General features: G+C 57.1%; 1 protein-coding gene and 1 long non-coding RNA gene across 5 annotated transcripts; one reads left to right on the top strand and one right to left on the bottom strand.

The window, feature by feature from the left end:
- Nucleotides 1-2,946: 2,946 nt before the first annotated feature.
- LOC308244406 lies at nucleotides 2,947-11,986 on the top strand. 2 transcript variants are annotated; one of them, XR_013960135.1, is made up of 4 exons: nucleotides 2,947-3,179; nucleotides 10,425-10,485; nucleotides 10,649-10,934; nucleotides 11,717-11,986. It is a non-coding gene; the product is annotated as an uncharacterized lncRNA (long non-coding RNA). The 2 variants fall into 2 exon arrangements; XR_013960136.1 differs by having other exon boundaries at nucleotides 2,973-3,179; nucleotides 10,649-11,986.
- TAMALIN (trafficking regulator and scaffold protein tamalin) lies at nucleotides 8,748-16,724 on the bottom strand. Of its 3 annotated transcripts, none has more exons than XM_080660359.1 (8): nucleotides 16,356-16,724; nucleotides 14,314-14,363; nucleotides 12,490-12,544; nucleotides 12,278-12,380; nucleotides 10,818-10,911; nucleotides 10,643-10,709; nucleotides 10,364-10,430; nucleotides 8,748-9,885 (listed from the first exon to the last, which is right to left on the bottom strand). In XM_080660359.1, the coding sequence occupies exons 1-8, from the start codon at nucleotides 16,596-16,598 to the stop codon at nucleotides 9,386-9,388; spliced, it is 1,179 nt and encodes a 392-aa protein (XP_080516485.1). In that variant the 5' UTR covers nucleotides 16,599-16,724; the 3' UTR covers nucleotides 8,748-9,385. The 3 variants fall into 3 exon arrangements, with proteins under 3 accessions (XP_080516485.1, XP_080516486.1, XP_080516487.1); XM_080660360.1 differs by lacking the exon at nucleotides 16,356-16,724 and adding an exon at nucleotides 15,735-15,848; XM_080660361.1 differs by lacking the exon at nucleotides 12,490-12,544 and having other exon boundaries at nucleotides 16,356-16,429.
- Nucleotides 16,725-18,948: the final 2,224 nt, after the last annotated feature.

Here is an 18,948-nt window from a genome sequence, read left to right on the forward strand (position 1 = left end):
ACTGAGAGGTTTCACTGGGTGGTTAAGCAGGGATCAAATACACTGACTCCCATTGTGGCTTTGGGCGGGCTTTGTAACTGCTGAGCCTCAGTCTCCATCTGGGAAATGGAACAATATCTTCTTTGCAGTATGGCTGTGACCACGAGGGCTTGGGAGCCCATTCCAGGAGGCGGGATGCTCAGGTTGGAATCTCAGCACCGTCTGTGAGCCGTGGGCAGGTGATTCTCGCTCCGCATGCCTCAGTTTCCTCGTGTGTAGGTAGAGCCAGTGATACCCCCCCCCCCCCCCCCCCCGAGCTCCCCGAACTGGGAGAGTCCCGGGAGTCTCTACGCATATCGCTCACACAGCGCCCGGCACGGTGAGCACCATCTAAGTGCGGGTATAATTAGACAATGTTTGGAGATCACGTTCCTCAGCCTTGGCTCCGAATAAACACTTGGCGAAAGGTAGACGTTATTTTTAACTTCTTCTTTCTCCTTCACGATCTTAATCCTCTTTATAAACCCACCTTCATTTAGCCGTGCAATTCCTTTTAAGTGCCCTCTTAATCTCTCCTCTTTTGTTGTTAATCTGCTGCCACTACCAATAAAGGCCTGTATAGATTACATTTGCCCGGTGTTTACATTCACCAAATATTTCACATGCCCTCCTGTCTGGGCCTCACAGCAAACCTGTGACCGCAGCGCAGCAGCTCGTGTCCTTGCTCTCATTTGGTGGAGCCGGGACAGGGTGTGAGCTGTCCAGAGCATCAGCTGCTAAGGGGCGTGCCCAGGACGGCGGTCAGGGTATTCCGACCTCGGCCACGGGAGCAGGAGGCCTGGAGGATGTGACCAGGGCATGCCAGCTCTGCGTTGCCAGGGCAGATTAGCGCAGGGGGCCCTCCTGCTTCCGGTCCCAGCCTGACTGCGCGCCCACAGAGTGGGAGGAGAGAGGCCTGTGGGATTTATAAATATCTCCCATCCTAGCACCAGCCCAGGAGACCCCAAAATGCTGTGTGGTGGTGCCCTCTACTGGAGAGAAGGGGCCTCTACTGGACTGCTGCCTCTGAAGGGAGAAAGGGGGAGTGCTGGATTCATTCATATTCACACAAAAATCTTTCCAGGGCCAGGCGGTCTTCTAGGAACCATAGAGATGCGGGAGGAGGGCCGGTGGGGGGGGGGGGAGGCGGCTCAAAAAGTCCCTACTTCCATGGTGATACATGGGGCGGGGATGTTTATATGAACATAGATAAAACATATATAATGTAATGCCATGTAACAAGAAGTGCCATGAAGGAAGAATAGAGCAGGTGAGTGACTAAAGAACGATAAAGGATATTAACTACAAGGAATGTAGGTAGGACCCCAGGTAAGTGAGAGAAAGGACTCTTATCTGGGAAAAGGCAGAGGATGGGTTGGAGGGGGCTGAGAAGGGGAAATTCTGGGTGCCCTAGAGTAATAAAGAGACCCATGTGACAGAGAGCAGTGTTGGGGAGAGAGTAAGTTCAGGGATGGAGATTGCTCCCTTTCTTACTGTGGGGTGCAAAAAATAACTTTCCTCCCACCTTCTACATTCTTCTACTGAGCAAATAATCAAATTAACATGAGATAGATTAACAGTAGAAAACTGTCCAACATTTTTTATAAATAATTTTTAATAAAGCATCCAGCACACAAAGAGAACCAAATCCAACATTTATTATGGATGTACATACCAGCGGTGCTATGAGACCGGAAGAGGCATCGGACAGTTAAGGTTTATGCCATTTTGGACAAAGGAGAAAGGGACGGGATCTGGGACTTCAAAGGGAAAGTAGGCAATTCACAGGTAGATGAGCAAGTGCAAACAGTTGGTAAACAAATTCTTGCTGGGCCATCCAGAAACAATGAGGCCCAGCGGGGAGTCCAGCCAACAGGCCGTGCTAGCTTTCTCAGGGTGCTAAGGGGATGCTCCCTTCCTTTAAGCAGGTTGTTCTAGCTGAATTTATATGGGGGGGGGGGGGAGGCGGGGGGCAGGGGGCAGGCAAAGTTCCTTTCAGGTGTACAACATAGTGATTCGACATTGATAGTGATTACTCTGGTAAGTCCAGTACCCGTCTGACACCATCTTTTGTTTATTAATGACAAGCTTAAAATCAATACCTCAAAGGCATTATTTTAGGGTGGCAAACTTTGGGCCCCTTCATTACTATTGTGGCCCCTGTAGAAGGGAGAGTCAGTCATGTGGCTGAGAAGTCCTGCTCAGAATGCAAACACATTAACATCGACTAACAAGTCCTGAGCCGGCTAGGTCCAGGGATTAGCACAGCCCGAGAGGCGGGTATTCCTGGCATTACCTCCATTTTGCAGAGGAGGGGACTGAGGCTGTGAAGGGTGGAGGTTATGTGGTTTGCCCAAGGACAGATATGTAAAGTCACAGAGCAGGGATGCAAATCTGGGTTTGTCTGACTCCAGAATCCAGGCTTTTAATCACGAATTGTGCACTTGGAGAGGGGAAAAAGGCAGGACGTAAAACAGCACGGAGAGGGTGGCAATAAATCAGAAGGGGATGCTCTCCAGGGATGAATTATGCCCTCTTTCCACGAGGGGCCAGAGCCCGGGGGAAAGATCATTTACTCCCGGAAGGCGGAAGAGAACGCCCTTAGTATTTACAGCCACCACGCCTCGCACCCACACACTCCCTTGGGCTTACGAAGGGTCTCCTTTCACTGTCCTGCGCTGAGTCTTCCTGACTGCTATTTCCCTGGGTAGGAGGAGGCTGGGACTCAGATCGTTTGTAATAGAGCTGGGACCAGGACCGACGTCTACATACATGCATTGCAAGTCCTCCAGGAGTCAGGTCAAGGAAAGAAGGGTAGCAGCCCAAGAAGTCAAGGAAGGTCTGAAACCGGGCAACCAAAAGGGCCCGCTGGGACGCGACGACGACATGAAGCAGTTCGCGAGTCTCCCCAGCAGAGGGCGACACCTTCCCAAAGCTCCGCAACCCTGTCAGGAGACCCTGGAAGCCAGGAGGAGCGTGGGGTTCCTAGCCCCAAATCTGAAAGTCGGGGCGTGGGGATGTGGTGGAGCGAGGGAGGGAGGGAGGACCCGCAGGAGAGGTTGCCCGGCGGGGCCCGCGGTGTCTGCGTCAAGCGTGGTGTCTGTGCTGGGGCGCCGCGGCTGCGGCCTGGAGAGTGAGGCAAGAGCGAGCTGGAGGTGCTGGTAGGTGTGGGCGCGGAGAAGGTCCCGGCGGGGGCGGCGGGGGTGCAGATGTCTGTGGGACTTCCTGAAGCGGCAAGATTTGCTGCTGCGGAGAGGCGGTTACTCACTCGGGCTTTGCCACCTGCTTCCCTCCTGGCTCCACCACCCGGAGTCCTCATTTCCACCCCCGCCAGCTAAAGGCAGCTGCGCCCCCGGCTGGAGCCTGCCGCTGCCATGTCAGCCCTCGGTCTCAGATTGGGCGAGGGTGGGAGGGGGTGCCGAGCTGACTCCAGCTCAAGGGGCTGCGCCCCCCAGCACCACCCCTCTGACCCCCAGAGGGGGTCTAGACATGAACTCCTGCTCATCGCAGCCTCCTCTCCCCTCCCCTTACCCTAGAGCATCAGCTACAGCGCAAGTCCTGGATGCCTGGGTTGTGTCCTGATCCCTGACTCCAACCAAGGTGGGGGCATGGCTGTGTCTGATGGGATCTCCTTGCCCTTCAGGAGCTCCCAGTCTGTGGGGGTGATGGCCACCACATATACCAACACTTACACCGCAACCCCAAAAGTGGTTCTGTGTCAGTGTGGGGCACCCGTCCTCAGTTCCCCGAGTAGAGGAGGAGGATGACAAGGATACGGATGTCGGCCTCAGCAGGGCCTGCGTTCTGGCAGTATTTGGAGTCCAGAGCTCTCTAGAATAATCTTCATTCCACATCCAGTCCACAAATCCTTATTGAGCAACTGGGGTGTTTTTATTTTATTTTATTTTTGTGTTTATTTGGTTTTAGAGAGAGAGGAAGGGAGAGGGAAAGAGAAAGAGAGGAAAACATTGATTGGTTGCCTCCCATACACACCCAGACCAGAGACCGAACCCACAACCTGGGCATGTGCCCTGACTGGGAATTGAACCTGCAACCTTACAGTGCACGGGACCACGTTCCAACTAACTGAACCACACTGGCCAGGGCCTGGGGTGTTTTTTAAAATACCAATGCTCCAACCCACCTCCGAACTCCCCAATCTTAAGGGGAGGGATGGGCCCTACCTACTGTTAAGTGTCTTTAGTTGGTAATCACATGTCTTGCATTCACTTAACCAGAGATCACCTTCCCCAGAAATAGTAGGGTTTGAGCCAGGCCCTGGATCAGAGTGAGATTTAGAGAGCGCTCGCTGCAAGCGGGACATGGGTTGCCTGTCACTCTGGGGGTTGGGGGAGGTTGCTGAATGGACCTGGCCAGCTGTGAGCGGAGCTGTTAAGTGACTCTGTAGAGTAGCCGCAGGGAAAGAGGCCCAGAGGGGCAGGATTTGCATAATTTTTACTTTTGACATAGATTTGTTTGTTCTCTACTGAAAGGCTAAACTCCAAGAATAGAAAATTCACTGAGGTGTGGGGGTTGGGGGGTGGGGTCTCCTACTTATAGCAAAAATTTTTGTCTTGCAGTTTTGCAAGTGTGCTTCCTCCCTCTCCCCGTGCCCCAGTCCATGAGACTTCAGACCATATGGGGTCTCACACGGAGAAGGCTGAAATGAATTAAGTTTGATAAGGGAAGTTCTGAACTCAGTTCCTTCAGACGTAACTGCCTCCAGTAAGTGTTTGCCCACTCAGTGCCAGGCACGGCCAGGTGTCAGAGAGTTGGGTTCAGAGGAGGCTCCCCTTTCTGAGTGTGGGGCAGGGCTAAGGAAGGCAGAAGAGGTGGGCTTTGGAAAGGAGAGCTGTCTGCCCAACACCCTGCTGGTCTGTCTGTGAGGTCAGAGCTGAGAGGTGCAGTGTTCTGAGGTCACCACCAGGGGTCAGACCACCTGCTCTACTGACCAGCGTGTGTCTCAGTTCCTGGCTATTGTATTCTATTGAGAAAGCCTCCTGGGTCCCCCGCCCTCTCACAGCCCCGTGTCCCTTTCTCTCTCACTTCTTGTAGCTCATCACTCCCTCCTTTAGGTCATCCCATCCATCCGTCAGTGCAGGAGGCAGCCTTCCAACGACACAGCCTGACGTTTCTCTTGACCCTTGGGGAGTCCCATAGCCTCTCAGTTCCCCAACTTCACTTGTGACTGACTGTGAGCAGAAAGGCCGTGGACTGTCTCACCTCTTCTCCTCCTGCTGCCCTTCAGCTCAAGTTCCCCGGTTTCGTATATGGGTTCGCTCCTAACAGGTTTTCTTATGTGGGTCAACAAATCTCTTGGCCAAGCCCAAGCCCCTTTTGTGGCCCCTAGAGCCCCCGCCCAAGAGCTCCCCCTTTGACGGGAATGTTCTCAGCTCACCCCAGCATAGCACCCACATCTGTGGAACCTTGATCCCTCTGGACCCCATCTCCTCCTTTTGTTACCTGGCACATCTCAGACCCTGCTCCTCCAGGTCCCATCTTTTATATACACTCCACACTCCCACCCTCCCCCCAAAAAGCGAGTCCCACAACTTTAAAGATTAAGCTCCTCTAAATAATTCTTTCCCACTTTGACCCTGTCCTCACACTCCCTTCAAGAAGCCTTCCCCTCCCCAATCCAGGATCTAGAGACAAACAGATATGAGAGGATGCGGCTCTGCCAGGTACCAGCTGTGCTACCTTAACCTCTCTAATTCTGTTTCTTCATCCGTAAAACGGGGGCCCTGGTACATGGCTCAGCTGTGCTGTGAGGCTGAGTGGGGTGATGGATGAGGAAGTGCTTGATACAGTGCTGGGTCCATAGCAGGTGCCGGGGAGATACTCCCCTGTCCTTTCCTTAAGGTACGGCTCCCCACCCCCACCCCACCCCCCCACACTGTCCCCCTCTGGCCTGCTGATGGGAACTGCCTTGTCTTTGTGCACTGGCTGCTTCTGATCCCCCCACTGCCCCGGGCAGAGGGGGAAGAGCCAGGGGACTCAGGGCATGGCAGACACCATGCTGAGGAGATGGGGCCGATGTGGTGCTGTGGGGACCTCAGACCAGAACTCCGTCTGCAGGGCTGTGTCCTCACTCTACCATGCCCAAGACCTGGAGTGGTGTCCACTCTCCTCCTCCTCTCTGGAATTATTGGGGCTCCCTTTGGCCTTGATGGGGAAGGGCTCCCCTAGAGTCCTCTGAGGCTTTGGGAGGACCAGAAGGGTGGTAGGAGGTGAAGGAGGGGAGGCAGGGCAGGGGGAATACCGACCACACGAGATTGTGAGTCCCTGCTCCTTTCCCACCCACTCCCATCCCTCCACCCAACACCATTCCTGGGTTAATTTTTAGCATCACAGCTCACACATTAGTCACTCCCTGTCACCCACCTACACGGCAGGAGACTGCTGTGCTGGTGCCGTCATCCCATCAGCTGAGAGGTGGGATCCAGCCCCGCCCTGGGTACCCTCTCCCCCTCCGCTGGGTGCACAGGGCTAGTCAGGAGCCCCTGTCAGCCTGGGCGAGGAGTCCGGACATCACTCCTGACAAGCTGCATGGAGAGGGAAGAACCAGCTGGGAGGAAAGTGGCTGGGCATCTATTCTGGGAGGAGAAAGGCAGGGAGGCCGTATAGTCCCCGCCCCCAGTAAGGTGGCAGCCATGCCCAGGCAAATGGTCTCCTGGCAGCCCTGGGTCTGGAAACAAGGTGAGAGGGCCCCTCCTCTAGGCCTGAGCCCCTGGGAGCCTCTGTCTGTCATCACAGCAGAGCAGCTGTTCAAACAGGGAGCTTGGGGAAGCTCCATTTTCTTAATCAAATGTCCTCCCTCCCTTGGACCAGGGAGGGTAGGGCTGCCAGGTGCAGGTGCGTTGTCGAGCTGACTCCCAGCCCCCAAGGGATTGCGTGAAAGGGGCCCACAGATGTCAATTACAGGTGGAGCAGGGGAGGGCTCCTCCCCACACCCAGGGCTGAGAGGTGGGAGGCAGTGGTCAACTCTATGCAGGGCTGGCCCCAAGGAGGCATTCCTATTTATTGATCATCTACTGTGTGCCGGGCTGTGTTAGGCCCTGGAGGTACAAGGTAAACAAAGCAGTTTCCTGCCTTAGGAAGGCAAAAGGCAGATGCAAAAGAAGTCAGTAAAATTACCAATTGGTAGTCCTGGCCGATGTGGCTCAGTAGGTTGAGCTTCATCCTGTGCACCGAAGGCTCGCCGGTTTGATTCCTGGTCAGGCACATACCCAGGTTGTGGGTTCAATCCCCTGTTGGGGTGTGTGTATCTGAGGCAGCCAATCGATGTTTCTCTCTCTCCCTTCCTTTCTCTAAAATCAATAAAAACATTTTTTTAAAATTACCAATTGGTAGTAAATGCTATAAAGAAAATGCGGATGGGGGCTTAAAATAAAGAATAATGGGGACAGGGAACTACTTCTGGTCAGGGAAACCTCTCTGAGGAGGTAATGTTTAAGCAGAGAACTGAGGAGGAATCAGCCTTGGAAAGAAGAGAATTCCAGGCAGAGAACAGCATGGACAAAGGCCAGAGGCAGGAAAGAAGTTGGCGTATTTGAGGAAGAGGACTAGAAAGAACAGAGGGGCTTACATGTAAGTGACATGGAAGGAGAAACAATTTGAGTTTCAAGAGAGGCAGGGGCCCGATCCTGGAGGGCTTCATGCAGGTTGCGCCCCACACAACGGCTCGCGCTATGAAGTGGCTGGGCCTGTGTGGCTGCTGTGAACCCAGCGGGAGGGAGGCCTCTTTATAATTTGTCTGCCCGGAGGGACGTGTTATGGAAAACAGTTTAGATCTTATTCTTTTATTCCAAGGGAAGCCATAATGAGTTTTAAGTCGAGAAGGGTTATGATCTGACTTCCTTTTTGGAAAGCTCATTCCCCCCACCCCACGGCTTGCTGTGTGAAGGGATGGTCCAGGGATAAGAAAGGAAGGAGGGAGGCCGTTCCAGAGGCAAGGGTCCAGGAAGGAGGGAGGCCAGGCAAAACACAAACCCCATAAAAATCCAGGCAATTTCAGGTGGTGACGAGTTAAGATGATGGAAATAAAACAGGACTCCTTCACCGCGAAGGGTGTGACTGTATTTCAGACTGGGCGGCAAGACCTGAGGGAGGCAGAGTTGAGGGCCGAAGGGGCCAGCTCTGGGAGGGGCAAGTGCAGAGACCCCCAAGGGGAGGGATTGCTGTGTACCAGGTAAAACAAGGTGGCCAGAGCAGGGACCCAGAGGGGGAGACAAGCCAGGCAGGGATCAGAAATCAAAGCCTATGAGCTAGAAATCTTATTTTGGGGACACTGGAAACCCACGGAGGAGACCCATGACTGGGCCTGTCACAAGCTGGCTGGATGATGGCTAAGGTCTCCTCTGCAGGAGACCCAGGCCCTGGGAAGAGAGGGTGCCCAGCAGTTATCTACACAAGGATAGCTCAGGCTTTAGGAGACATGGCCGCCCCCTGCTGTGGGTATTTGGGGAGGGAGACTCAAAATGTATTCAAACAAGAGGCTAAGTTCTGAAGAGGGCGTGGGCCTCCAGTTCATGCCCATACACATACGTTAGAAATCCCCCGACTATTTCCCTGGCTGCAGGCTCCGAGTAAACAAGGTGTAAAATACAGCATTTGTGCGTGCGTGTGTGTGTGTGTGTGTGTGTGTGTGTGTGTGTGGAGGTGGGTGCATGGTGGAGTCAGAGCTTGCCTGAGCCCAGTCCCTCCGTCAGGCAGTCACCACGCTGACACAGATCAAAAACCGTCCATTTTATACACTTTGTGGTTCAGAAGCAACAATATGCGAAATGGTGGAACAGCCGGTCCTGCCCTCACCCCACCCGGACATGCTCATTTCTGTCCCCCAAGGGGCAGAGAACCCAACTTAGTTACAGGCCCCTCGGCGAGGCGGAGCCCTTGGGTTAAGGCCGGAGCGAGGGGGGCCTTTAGCTGGAACTGTGTGTATGGAAGGGGGGGACTGCAGGCCATAGCCACTTCTCCCCAAGGCCAAGGGGCGAGGAAAGCTGAGGGGAGGCTTCGTGGGACAGGGTCCCCCATCAGGAGGCGTTTCCCGGACACCCCACAAGGCACTGCTGACCAGTGTAGGATGGCCCCGAAACCTCTCCCAGCCCCCAGCCCGGCTGGTTCTCCCTGCGCCAGCTCCCACTGTGGTTAAGGGAGAAGGAGGAAAGGCGTCTGGGGCCCGGGTTCCCCGCTGGGCAGAGACAAGCCAGGCGCCCAGCTGAGCTGGCAAGGACCCTCTCCCGCTGCTCTGGGCTCCTGGGGTCCCCCGCGTCCGGGAGCCCGCCTCCCTCGCCCGCGCCCCCTTGCTTTCCGCACTGGCAGGAACGAATAAATAAATAAATACCTTCCCCCGCCCGCCCCGCCCTTACAGCTGGCTCTCCTCCTCCTCCAGGGAGCGGTTGAGTCCGGGGATGAATTTGAGCAGCCGCCGGCGGAAGCTGCGGTACTTGGCTTTGCGCAGGCCGGGGCCGCACAGGGCCTGCTCGCGGGCCTCAGTCCAGAGCGAGCCGGGCGCGCCCCCGCCGCCGCCGCCGCCCCCGGGGCCCGGGCACCGCACGCTGGCGCTGCGGCTCAGCCCCGCCCGCAGCCCCGAGGTGAGCGCCTCGGCCGGGCCCAGCGCCGGTGCGCGGGTGGGGGGCGGCGGTGGGGGCGGCGGCAAGGGCGGCTGGGCGCCCTCGAAGAAGCACGTGTGGTAGACAGCGTCGTCGGGGTCGCCCCCAGCCTGCCGTGAACCCCCGCGGGGGGCCCCGGGCGCGGCCAGCAGGGGTCCGAAGGGCAGCGAGCAGGGGAGCAGGCCAGCCCCGTATAGGCAGGAGCGCACCGACTCCAACGTGTCGTAGATGCTGGGGTCCTTCACCACGAGGCCTGCCAGGGTCAAAGACAGGAGGGAGGGCCGTCAGAGGGCACAGCTGGGGGGACGCGGGGGAGGAGGGGCACAGCAACTTCCTATTAACCATCTATGTGGCCCTGGGCAAGTCCCAACGCGAGTCCCACTTCCCTGTCTGTAAAATGAATGATACACTCAAATCCTTATGAGGACCACTTATGTATGGCACATGAGCCACGGAAGGGATTTAAAAACCTGCTCTTTGAGCCTTGGTGTTCCCATCTGTAAGATGGAGAGACTATCTAATACTTACCTTCAGAGGACTATTGAGAATAAACTAGCAATGTGAGTGCATCAGCCCAGGGCAGTATTGTACCCAAAGTAGTAGCTCAACAAACCTTTCTTCACTTTGGAGGGGGACGTAACCCGCTTACCAGTTCTGAGGGGAAAACATGGCTGCGAGTGTGAAGGTATCAGTAGGGGCACAAATTGCCCTTCACAACGCAATGTACTCACCATGCACCAGCCGCTGCTCCTGCACCATTAGGGACCTGTATTCTCCCCACTTCTCATACAGGGTTTGCTGCAAGACACACCACCCGCCTCCCTGTCAGGAGCCAGCCAGAAACGAGCCAGAGGTGGGTACGGACTGAGGGATCGGGGAGTTCCCAGAGGAAACCTTATGGTTAAACGGAGGTTCAAAAAAAAATAACCCCCTGAAGAAGAGTGAGGCCTGCAGGGGCAGGGGCTCGGGGAGAGGACGGGGGGAGCTGGACATTATCCGGGCTGCTTTACCTTCAGGTACTGCAGGCGAGCCTCCAGTTCCGCCTTCCGAATGGACGTTCCATACAGAGTTTCCAGCCTGAGGAGGTTGGGGAACCGAAGGCTGAGTGAGCGCCCAGGATGCAGAAACACCAAGACAAGCTGAGCTCAGCTCAGGACTCACAGGGACCCTGGCACCTGGACCTACCTGAGAACGTTGCCAGATGCCTTAATGATGTCAACAATCTCTCGATGACGGATGCCTTCCACGTTCAGGCCGTTGACACTGGCGATGGTGTCCCCTGCCAGGAAGAGAGGGGGTCAGGTCAGCATCTGCTCAATGGGGGGAGAATCCCAGCCAGAAAGCGTAGGGGCAATAACCCCACAGAATCATCCTGAACTCCCCTTTCCACCTCCCCATGGTTGTGGGAAGAACTTGTCCAGGCCCAGACCCCAGCCTAGGGGTCAGGCCCTCTTAAACCCACCCCCACATTCCACCCTCAGCAAGCTCTTACCCCAAAGTCTGAGCCCTCCCGGCAACTTTGGGCTGCCCCCAGAGGTTATTTCAGTCTAGCCCAAAGGCTGTCATGAGATCCAGACAGACAGGAAGGGGGCAGGGTGAGTAGCACCAAGCTAAGAACTAACACTGGTCCTGGGCATGAGCGCTTCTAATACCCTGTGCCATTGCATAGCCTCCTGACCTCAGGTAGGGCAAACCACCATCTCTGAGAGTTCCTTTCCCAGCTGTACAAAAAGGGCATGATCCCAGCTGTGCCTACCTCGGGGATCAGGAAGGGGAGTGGGTATGAATGAACCTGTTTTGCAAAGTTGCAATATACCACTTGGCTATGAGGGGCTGCTGGTAAGTGGGCAAGTAGGTGAGGGCTTAGGAAAGAAAATGGTAATAGAATTGAGAGGGGTCAGTTTGTGCAGTTTCATGCTGCTCCTTCCTGGGACTTGGGACTCTAAATTTGACCAATCCCCAGGGTCTCCTACTGGAGGCATCATTTCCTTGTCAGGTACCCCAGAGTTGGGCCAGGTCAGGGACAGGATAGGCCCTGATCCCTAAGATCAGGCAGATCTAAGGGAATGTTGCTCCTTCCCCAGCTCCTGTAGGTGCTGGGTTGCCAGATTGCCAGGAGGAGGCAAAACATCATCAGGCAACCCTAACCAGTTTGGCTCAGTGGATAGAGCGTCGGCCTGCAGACTGAAGGGTCCCAGGTTTGATTCCGGTCAAGGGCATGTACCTTGGTTGCAGGCATATCCCCAGTAGGGGGTGTGCAGGAGGCAGCTGATCAATGTTTCTCTCTCATCGATGTTTCTAACACTATATCCCTCTCCCTTCCTCTCTGTAAAAAATCAATAAAAATATATTTTAAAAAATCATCAGGCATTTACCTGGCCCTGGCTGTGTCAAGGGAACCCCCTCTCCACACTATAATGTGAGGAAATGTTATTGCCCCCATTTATGGATGAGACTGCTAGATCACATAGTAAATGGCAAATTTGCCTGGATCCAAAACCTGGAATCTACCCATTCTTCTTTCTGGCCTTCCTAAAATAGGACAAGGAAGGGGAACTGATTTTAGAAGAGATTTCTTGCCCCCTCTGCTTGGGAATAAGGTTATACCCCTTCCCAGAGCCCTGTGTCTTGAGCTCAGGCCCCACCTGGCGTGAGCCCAGCCAGCTGGGCGGGGCTTGACTCATGAACACGGCAGACAAAAGTCACCATCTCCACACGCTGCTCCTCTCGGTGGTGAAGGCCGTATGTCTGTAATAGACGAGGGGACCCTTAGTCCTGGGTTGGGGCAGGGTCCATCCATTCATTTCTCAGACTGGCCTCCCAACCCCTCACTTGCTCTGCACCCAGCTTCTCCCACCTGGATCTCAAAGCCAAAGGTCTGGTTTTCCTCCTTCTTCAAAGTCAGCACTTTCCTGCAGGAGACAGAAGGGCCATCTCATCAAGACTGTCAGCATTTAAAGGAGCTTGGCAGTCCCATAGCGTGGCCTGCCACTGACGCTGGAGTCAGCTCTAGAACATCCAGTCAGGGCTCACTGTCTCCAGTGACAATTCATTCTCATCACAGGTTGCTGGAATGTCCTCCCCATGCCCAGCTGAAATCAGCTTCATCCAGCCGCCCAGAGTCAATCCAGCCTCTGGTGGTGGGGAGGCACTGGGGATGTCCAGCCTCCAGAGCTGGATTTCTTAGTCAGTTCCTCCTTCCTATGAGCCCCAGAGTACCACTTACTGAGTTAGCGAAGGCTCTAAATTCAGCCCCAGCCCGGAGCCTCCTCTGATCCACAGCCTTGGGAAGAGGGCTGGCCCTGCCCCCCAGAGGCCAGTCACGAGGCTGAGCCCAGACCACAGCTGCTCCTCCCAGCTTTGGTGGGGCCAGCCCACCAGATGTGAGGGCTGGGGGGAGGGGAGCCTCAAGGCCGCCCCTTCCCGCACTGAAGGCCTGCCCACTGGACACAATGGTCTGGAGCCGCTCCAGATCCTCGCCTGCTGGGGGAGCCAGAGTTTCCTCTGCCCACTCCACCCCCTTCCTTCCCTCCCAGCCAGAGGCAGAGTTAAAGCAGCTGCCAAAGGCTCCTTCGAGTCTCCTCGCCTCAGAAAGGCCCTGGAGACGCAGGTCCCCAGCTCTCAGCCTGACCCAGATACTCCCCAAATGCTGAGTGGCAATTCCCAGCCCCAGCCTGAGCGCCTCCCCACTTTGAACCCTCTGAGTGTGTTGGGGAAGGGAGCAGGGTGACTGAGAAGTCTGTGTTTACCCCAGTGCTCTCTGGTTTTCTGGAAGGGTTGGCAAACTTTTTCTGCAAAGGGTCAGATAGTAAATATTTTAGGCTTTCTTTTCGGATTTCATTCAGCCTCTAATATATGGTTCTTTGTTTTTATTTTTACAACCCTTTTCAGGGGTCCTCAAACTTTTTAAACAGGGGGCCAGTTCACTGTCCCTCAGACCGTTGGAGGGCCGGACTATAGTTTAAAAAAAAAAAACTATGAACAAATTCCTATGCGCACTGCGGGCCTGGGACGAGTCGTCTGCTAAGCAGGACAGGCAGCAGAACCCGGCAGGCCGGATAAATGTCCTCAGCGGGCCACATGTGGCCCGCGGGCTGTCGTTTGAGGACCCCTGCTAGACATATAAAAACAACTCTTAGCTCAGGCACCAAACAGGCCAATCTGGCCAGCTGATCCATTTTAGAAGAAGCCAGGCCCAAATCGGGACCCGGCTGAGTGGGGCCTGAATCAGCATTTATGTCTGCACTCCCTCAGATCCTTCCTAACAGGGCTGCCACAGGATGGGACAGGTTCTGGAAGCCGGGGCAGCAAGACTGAAGCAGCTGGACACAGCTTGGCTATAGGCTGGGCCCTCTGGATTTGCTGGGGCTGGGAGGGCTCAGGACCCTGAAAACTTCTCTTAACTTCCTCACCTCCCAGGTCCAGGCCTCCCAGGGAGGGGAAATTTGCAGGGACCAGGGGTGGGTTGAAGAGCATCTGATGACTCAAAAGTAGGGACTCTTTGTCTGCCACCCCCTTCACACAGCCCACACCCACACCCACACCTGCCCCTTACTACGCTGAAAGGGTGGGAGAATGACTGCCCCGGGCTGGGGCGAGATACTGTCAGGCTACCTCCCACCTCACCCAGGTACCTCCCCGTCTTTGAACCAGGGCTGGGGCTGGGGTGGTGGTTACTTACCGCTGCTGTTCAGGACTCTGGTTGAGATTCTTCCAGCGGAATCCTGAACCCTGGGCAGGAAGATAGAGAATCAGGAAGGAGCAGGTGAGAAAAGGGCTGTCCTTGAGCAGATGCTGAAAGCCTTGCTCTGGGAGGTCCCTCCCTGGACTCCAGCCCCGGCCCCAGCACTCCCTGTAGTCTGGTCCCAGTTGCACACCTGCTTTGGTGCTGGTGTAACTACTTGCTAAGTCCACTATCAGTGTCACCCCATGGCATTCTCCCCATAACTGGGACTGCAGAGGCACATAGTCCTCCTGGGTTCCACATACATGAACCTCTAAGCCCACACTGGGGGTGGACATTTCATTCATCTAGGCAGAATAGTCTCCACCCCGGGGTGCATGCCTGCAAGGGCTCCGGCCTCCCAGACTCCCGTCAAGGCACTCCAGAGACCTCCTGCTAGCCAGGCCTCTCCTAATCTCTCAGCCGCAGACAGGGCTTGGGGAGCTGGGCTCTGGGCCCAGGTCTGGAGGGCGGGCAATCCCAGCCCAACTGTGGGAAGGCAGGGGACAGAGGGGCCAATGGCCTCCTCCAAAGTACAGAGTATTTCAGGGACCAGCAGTGCCCAGCTCAGCTTGGACATCTGATGCTTTCTGGGACAAAAACAAATAAACAAACAAACAAAAACCTTAGCCCTCAAATGTATCCTTAAGTCTCATCATACTTAGGAGAGAGATTGGGAGTTCTTTTTATTTTTTTATTTTTTGGGGGGTAAGGGGGGAATGAAAGAGCTGAGGGTTCCTGCCTCTTTAGGGCCCTTGAGAAACTATAACAGTCCCTCCCTACCCACCCCTCCCCTCTCTCTCTCCCCCTAAAGTATTGATCCTTGGAAGAAGTCCTGTCCCAGACCAGCCATTGTCCCATGAGCCCCAAGGAGCCTTGGGCCTTCCTGGTTGGTGCCCTTGTTAACTCTCCTCACAAGCCTCCCCAAGGCTAGGAAGATAAGGGGACCCTCTTTCTCCAGAACCAAAGATTGGCCTCAGGGGTGGGGACACTTCCCAAATGGGCCAGGGAGGAAGCACTGGGCAGCACAGAGAGAGACCCCTTTGTCTTTCCACCCTATTTTCATAAAATGCAAATTCTCAACAAGCTGTTCATTGTGTGGGGGGAGCCAAGGGCCAGGGGAGGAGGAGGGGGATCGAGCAAGGAAAGGCCACCAGCCCCCTCTCCTAACCTGGGTCTTGTACCCCCCCACCCCCTCTTCTGGGAGCTCGGGTTTCCCTCAGGCCAGAGGAAGAACCCGCGGAGGAGGGGATACTCAGAGGGCAGGCGAGGCCCGCATCCTTCCTGCCCCGCGGGCGCCCTGGGACCCCTCCCACCGCGTCCGGTCCAGCCAGTCCGGGCCAGCCAGGTCCAGGGAGCCGTGACCTCACCCCCCGCACCTCAGCCGCACGCAGGGCAGCAGCCCCAGGCTAGGCATCCAGAGTTCCCTCCGAGGGGTGAGCGCTCATGGACTCGGCACGCCCGTCGCCCTTCCTCTCCACCGGGACCCTCCAGTCAGTGGTCGGCGAGCGGCGGGACCCCAGCCCGGTCCCCGCTCCAATTGCAGGAGCCGGGCGAGGGGCCCTAGGGGTCTCAAGACCCCTGGGCTCCGGGAGGCAGGGCGCGGAGATTGCCGGCCAGATGGATGAGGAGGAAAAGGGGGTGCTGGGGGGGTCAGGAGGGAGAGGAGCTAGATGGGGCGGCGGCGAGGCGGAGTGGAATGGAGAGCCCCGAGATCGGGCGACGTGGATGCGTGGGCTGCGGGGGCCAGGGGCTGGCACCTTCCGGGAGAGGGCCGAGGGGACTCGGCAGGTTCTGGACCTGGCCGTGGGGGTTGCGGGCTGGGAACATAGTGGAGGACCGGGGGACGCTGAGCAGAATGTTGTGAGGGTCGCTGGGGGTGCAGGGGTCAGCAGGCACAGGTGGGGATGCTGCGGGCTTGAGGTCAGGAGGAAGGGACCCGGGGGGTGGGGTAGAGGCACCGGAGTGGGGTCCGCGGAGCTGGCGGAGGGGGGACGCACCTTCCGGCGGGGCAGGGTGCCCCCCGACACGGCGAGCGCCCGGTACAGCTCGGCGGGGTGGTAGTCCTCCAGCGCGGCGTACAGCTCGTCCCCCGGGGGCCCGGCGCTGGCGGCTGCGGCGGGGGCGCCCGAGGCCGGGGTCCGGGCCGGGGCGACTTCGGAGGCGGGAGCCCGGGCGGCGGGGTCCGGGGCGGAGGCCGCCTCCTCCTTCTGCTGCAGCTTCCGGAGTCGGCGGAGGGTCATCGCTCCGGCCCGCGGCCCGTGCCCCTCGGAGGCGCTTGCTCCGCGCCGCGGGCGACTGCAGCTCGGGGGTGCCAGCCAAACGGGCGGCCGTCGCTTCCCTTTATAGGATCCGCTGGGCGGACCCGGGGCGGGGGGCGGCCTCCCGGCGGCCTCGCCCCCAGAGCCGCAGGCCCCGCCCCCGGGGGGCGCTGCCCAGAGCCCGGCCCACGGCGCCCAAAGCCCGGCGCGTTGGGGAAAGTCGGGGACCGGAGCACTCAATGGGGGAAAACCTAGCCGCGGAGGAGTGGGGTGGGAAGCAGGGCATCCTGGGCGGGTTCCAGGGTCTCCGTGACACCTGGGGGAGGGGTGCTGTGAAGGGGCTCGTGTGGGAGATTTGAACATTTGCGGACGGATGGCTTTGGAGACTCGTGGGACATCTGGTGGTGGATGAGCAGTAAGGGGTCATTGTGAGGAGGTTTGGCGACCCAGGGAAGCTTCTGGGAGACCCTGGGGGCTGCAGAAGACTGTAGGCAAGGGGAGAGGCCGAGGGCTGTGCAGGGGGAGGGGTGCGGCCCCTAGGGAAGAGACAGCCACTGCAGGGCTGTGCAGAAGCCCAAGGAGGGAGAGTCCCAGGTTTCCCCAGCAGAGGTCAGAGAGGCCTTCTCCGCCTCCCAAGTCAAGGGGAAGGGAAGGGGTGGAAACCCTGAAGACGGTGGGCTTAATTCCGGCCCGTCCCCTCAGATGGGAAGAAGTGGTCCCTCCTGGGTAAATCTCTCCTCAGCTCTTGACGTCAGAGCTCACATACCCCTTCCACAGCAGACTAAGGAGCTGACTCATGGGGAGGGGGTGTGCTCAGCTGTTCTGGTGTTCAAGGTTGGGGTGTGCTCAGCCACTCTCTGACCTAGTCTTAGGGACCATCCCTAGGGCTCCCAGGCCACAGGAGAGGTGGGGACGCCCAGCTGACGGCTCTGTCGTCAGAGGTGCCTGAATAAGAAGTGAGAGGAGGAAGTGGAAGGCCAGGTCTGGCGTCTGAGGAGCGGGTAACCCCCACAGGGTGTCAAGCACCACATCAGCCACTAAACAGAGGCCAAGGCCAGGGAAGCGCTGTCCCTGTGTTAGCCTTTATAGCTAACATTCACGAACACGGACCATGTGCTGTGCACACTGTTCTGCATATGCTTTACATACACAAATTAACTCACTTGGTTCTCATGACAACCCTATGAAATATGTCTTTATCATCCCTTACACACGAGAAAGCTGAGGCCCAGGGAGGTTCAGTAACTTGCTCTAGGCTACTTAGTGGCAGAGCTGAGATTCAAACCCTGGCAGCCTGATTCCAGAGCCTGCAATCCCCCACCATATGATGCTGTCACCTTCAGTTCTTCATTCTCTCTGCATGGAAGCCCTGCTCCATGCCAGGTCCTGGCTGGGCACTGGGGTTACAGAGGCTCTTGGGCTGGCAGGGAGTGGTGCCTGCACAAGTGCTGTGTTAGACACCTGGCATGAGGCGTTCGGAGGGACAAGTGGCCACATCCACCTGGGGCAGCCAGGACAGGCTGTCTCCTGTTTATCTCATTCACGGGTCTGTCACACAGTCTCCTTGCTTCTTTGTCTCCTTGACTTTCTGTGTCTGCCTCTTCCCCACCTCAGGCCCCGGGCCCCCCGGGGCCTTGCCCTGCAGGAGGTGTGGGTGGGAGGGGGTACTTCTCTGCCCCTCAGTGATTTCACAAGTCCAGATGGCAGGATGCCTGTTGGGTGTGGGGGGGCAGGGGTGGAGTGGGGACTGCCAGGAGCAAAGAGCTAACTCCCAGAGTGCCTTCACCTTCCTCCTCCCACTTCTCCCCTTGGCACCACCAAGTGGCCATCAGCGGAGGGGCTGAGGGGGTGTCGGTGGGGAAACATGGGACTCTATTGTGAAGCATTAGCACAGATGGACCCCTGGACCGTCTGCTGCCTGCTCCTGACAGACGGCATCTGTGCTGGGGGTGGGGTGGGGGTGGGGAGGCGAGCGAAGGCAGGAGAGGCAATGGTTTCTATTCTCTGTATTCCTGTGCTTATCCCTGAAGAGACCTGCGAAAGGGCCACCATCCTACCTATCCCAGAGGGGCTACCTCACTGACACCTCCCTGCCGGAGACCTGGAGAAGTGGACACCGTGGGTAGCACAGCACCTGGATGGACAGCCCTGCTGAGACATTCCTCCTTCAGGCCGAGGCGGAGGCAGACTCCCCTCAGTATGCAGGCCAGTCTGCCTCCCTGCCTCCAAGTGAGAGGCCACCCCCAGAGAAGGTCGCCCAGGCTCCTCCTCCTGCCAGGCAGAGAGCCCTAGAGAACCCCAGAGGAAGGGTGGGCACGGGAGATGCAATTCT

The sequence above is a fragment of the Plecotus auritus genome (genome assembly GCF_963455305.1).
Source record: "Plecotus auritus genome assembly, chromosome: 3".
Classification (NCBI taxonomy): Eukaryota; Metazoa; Chordata; class Mammalia; order Chiroptera; family Vespertilionidae; genus Plecotus; species Plecotus auritus.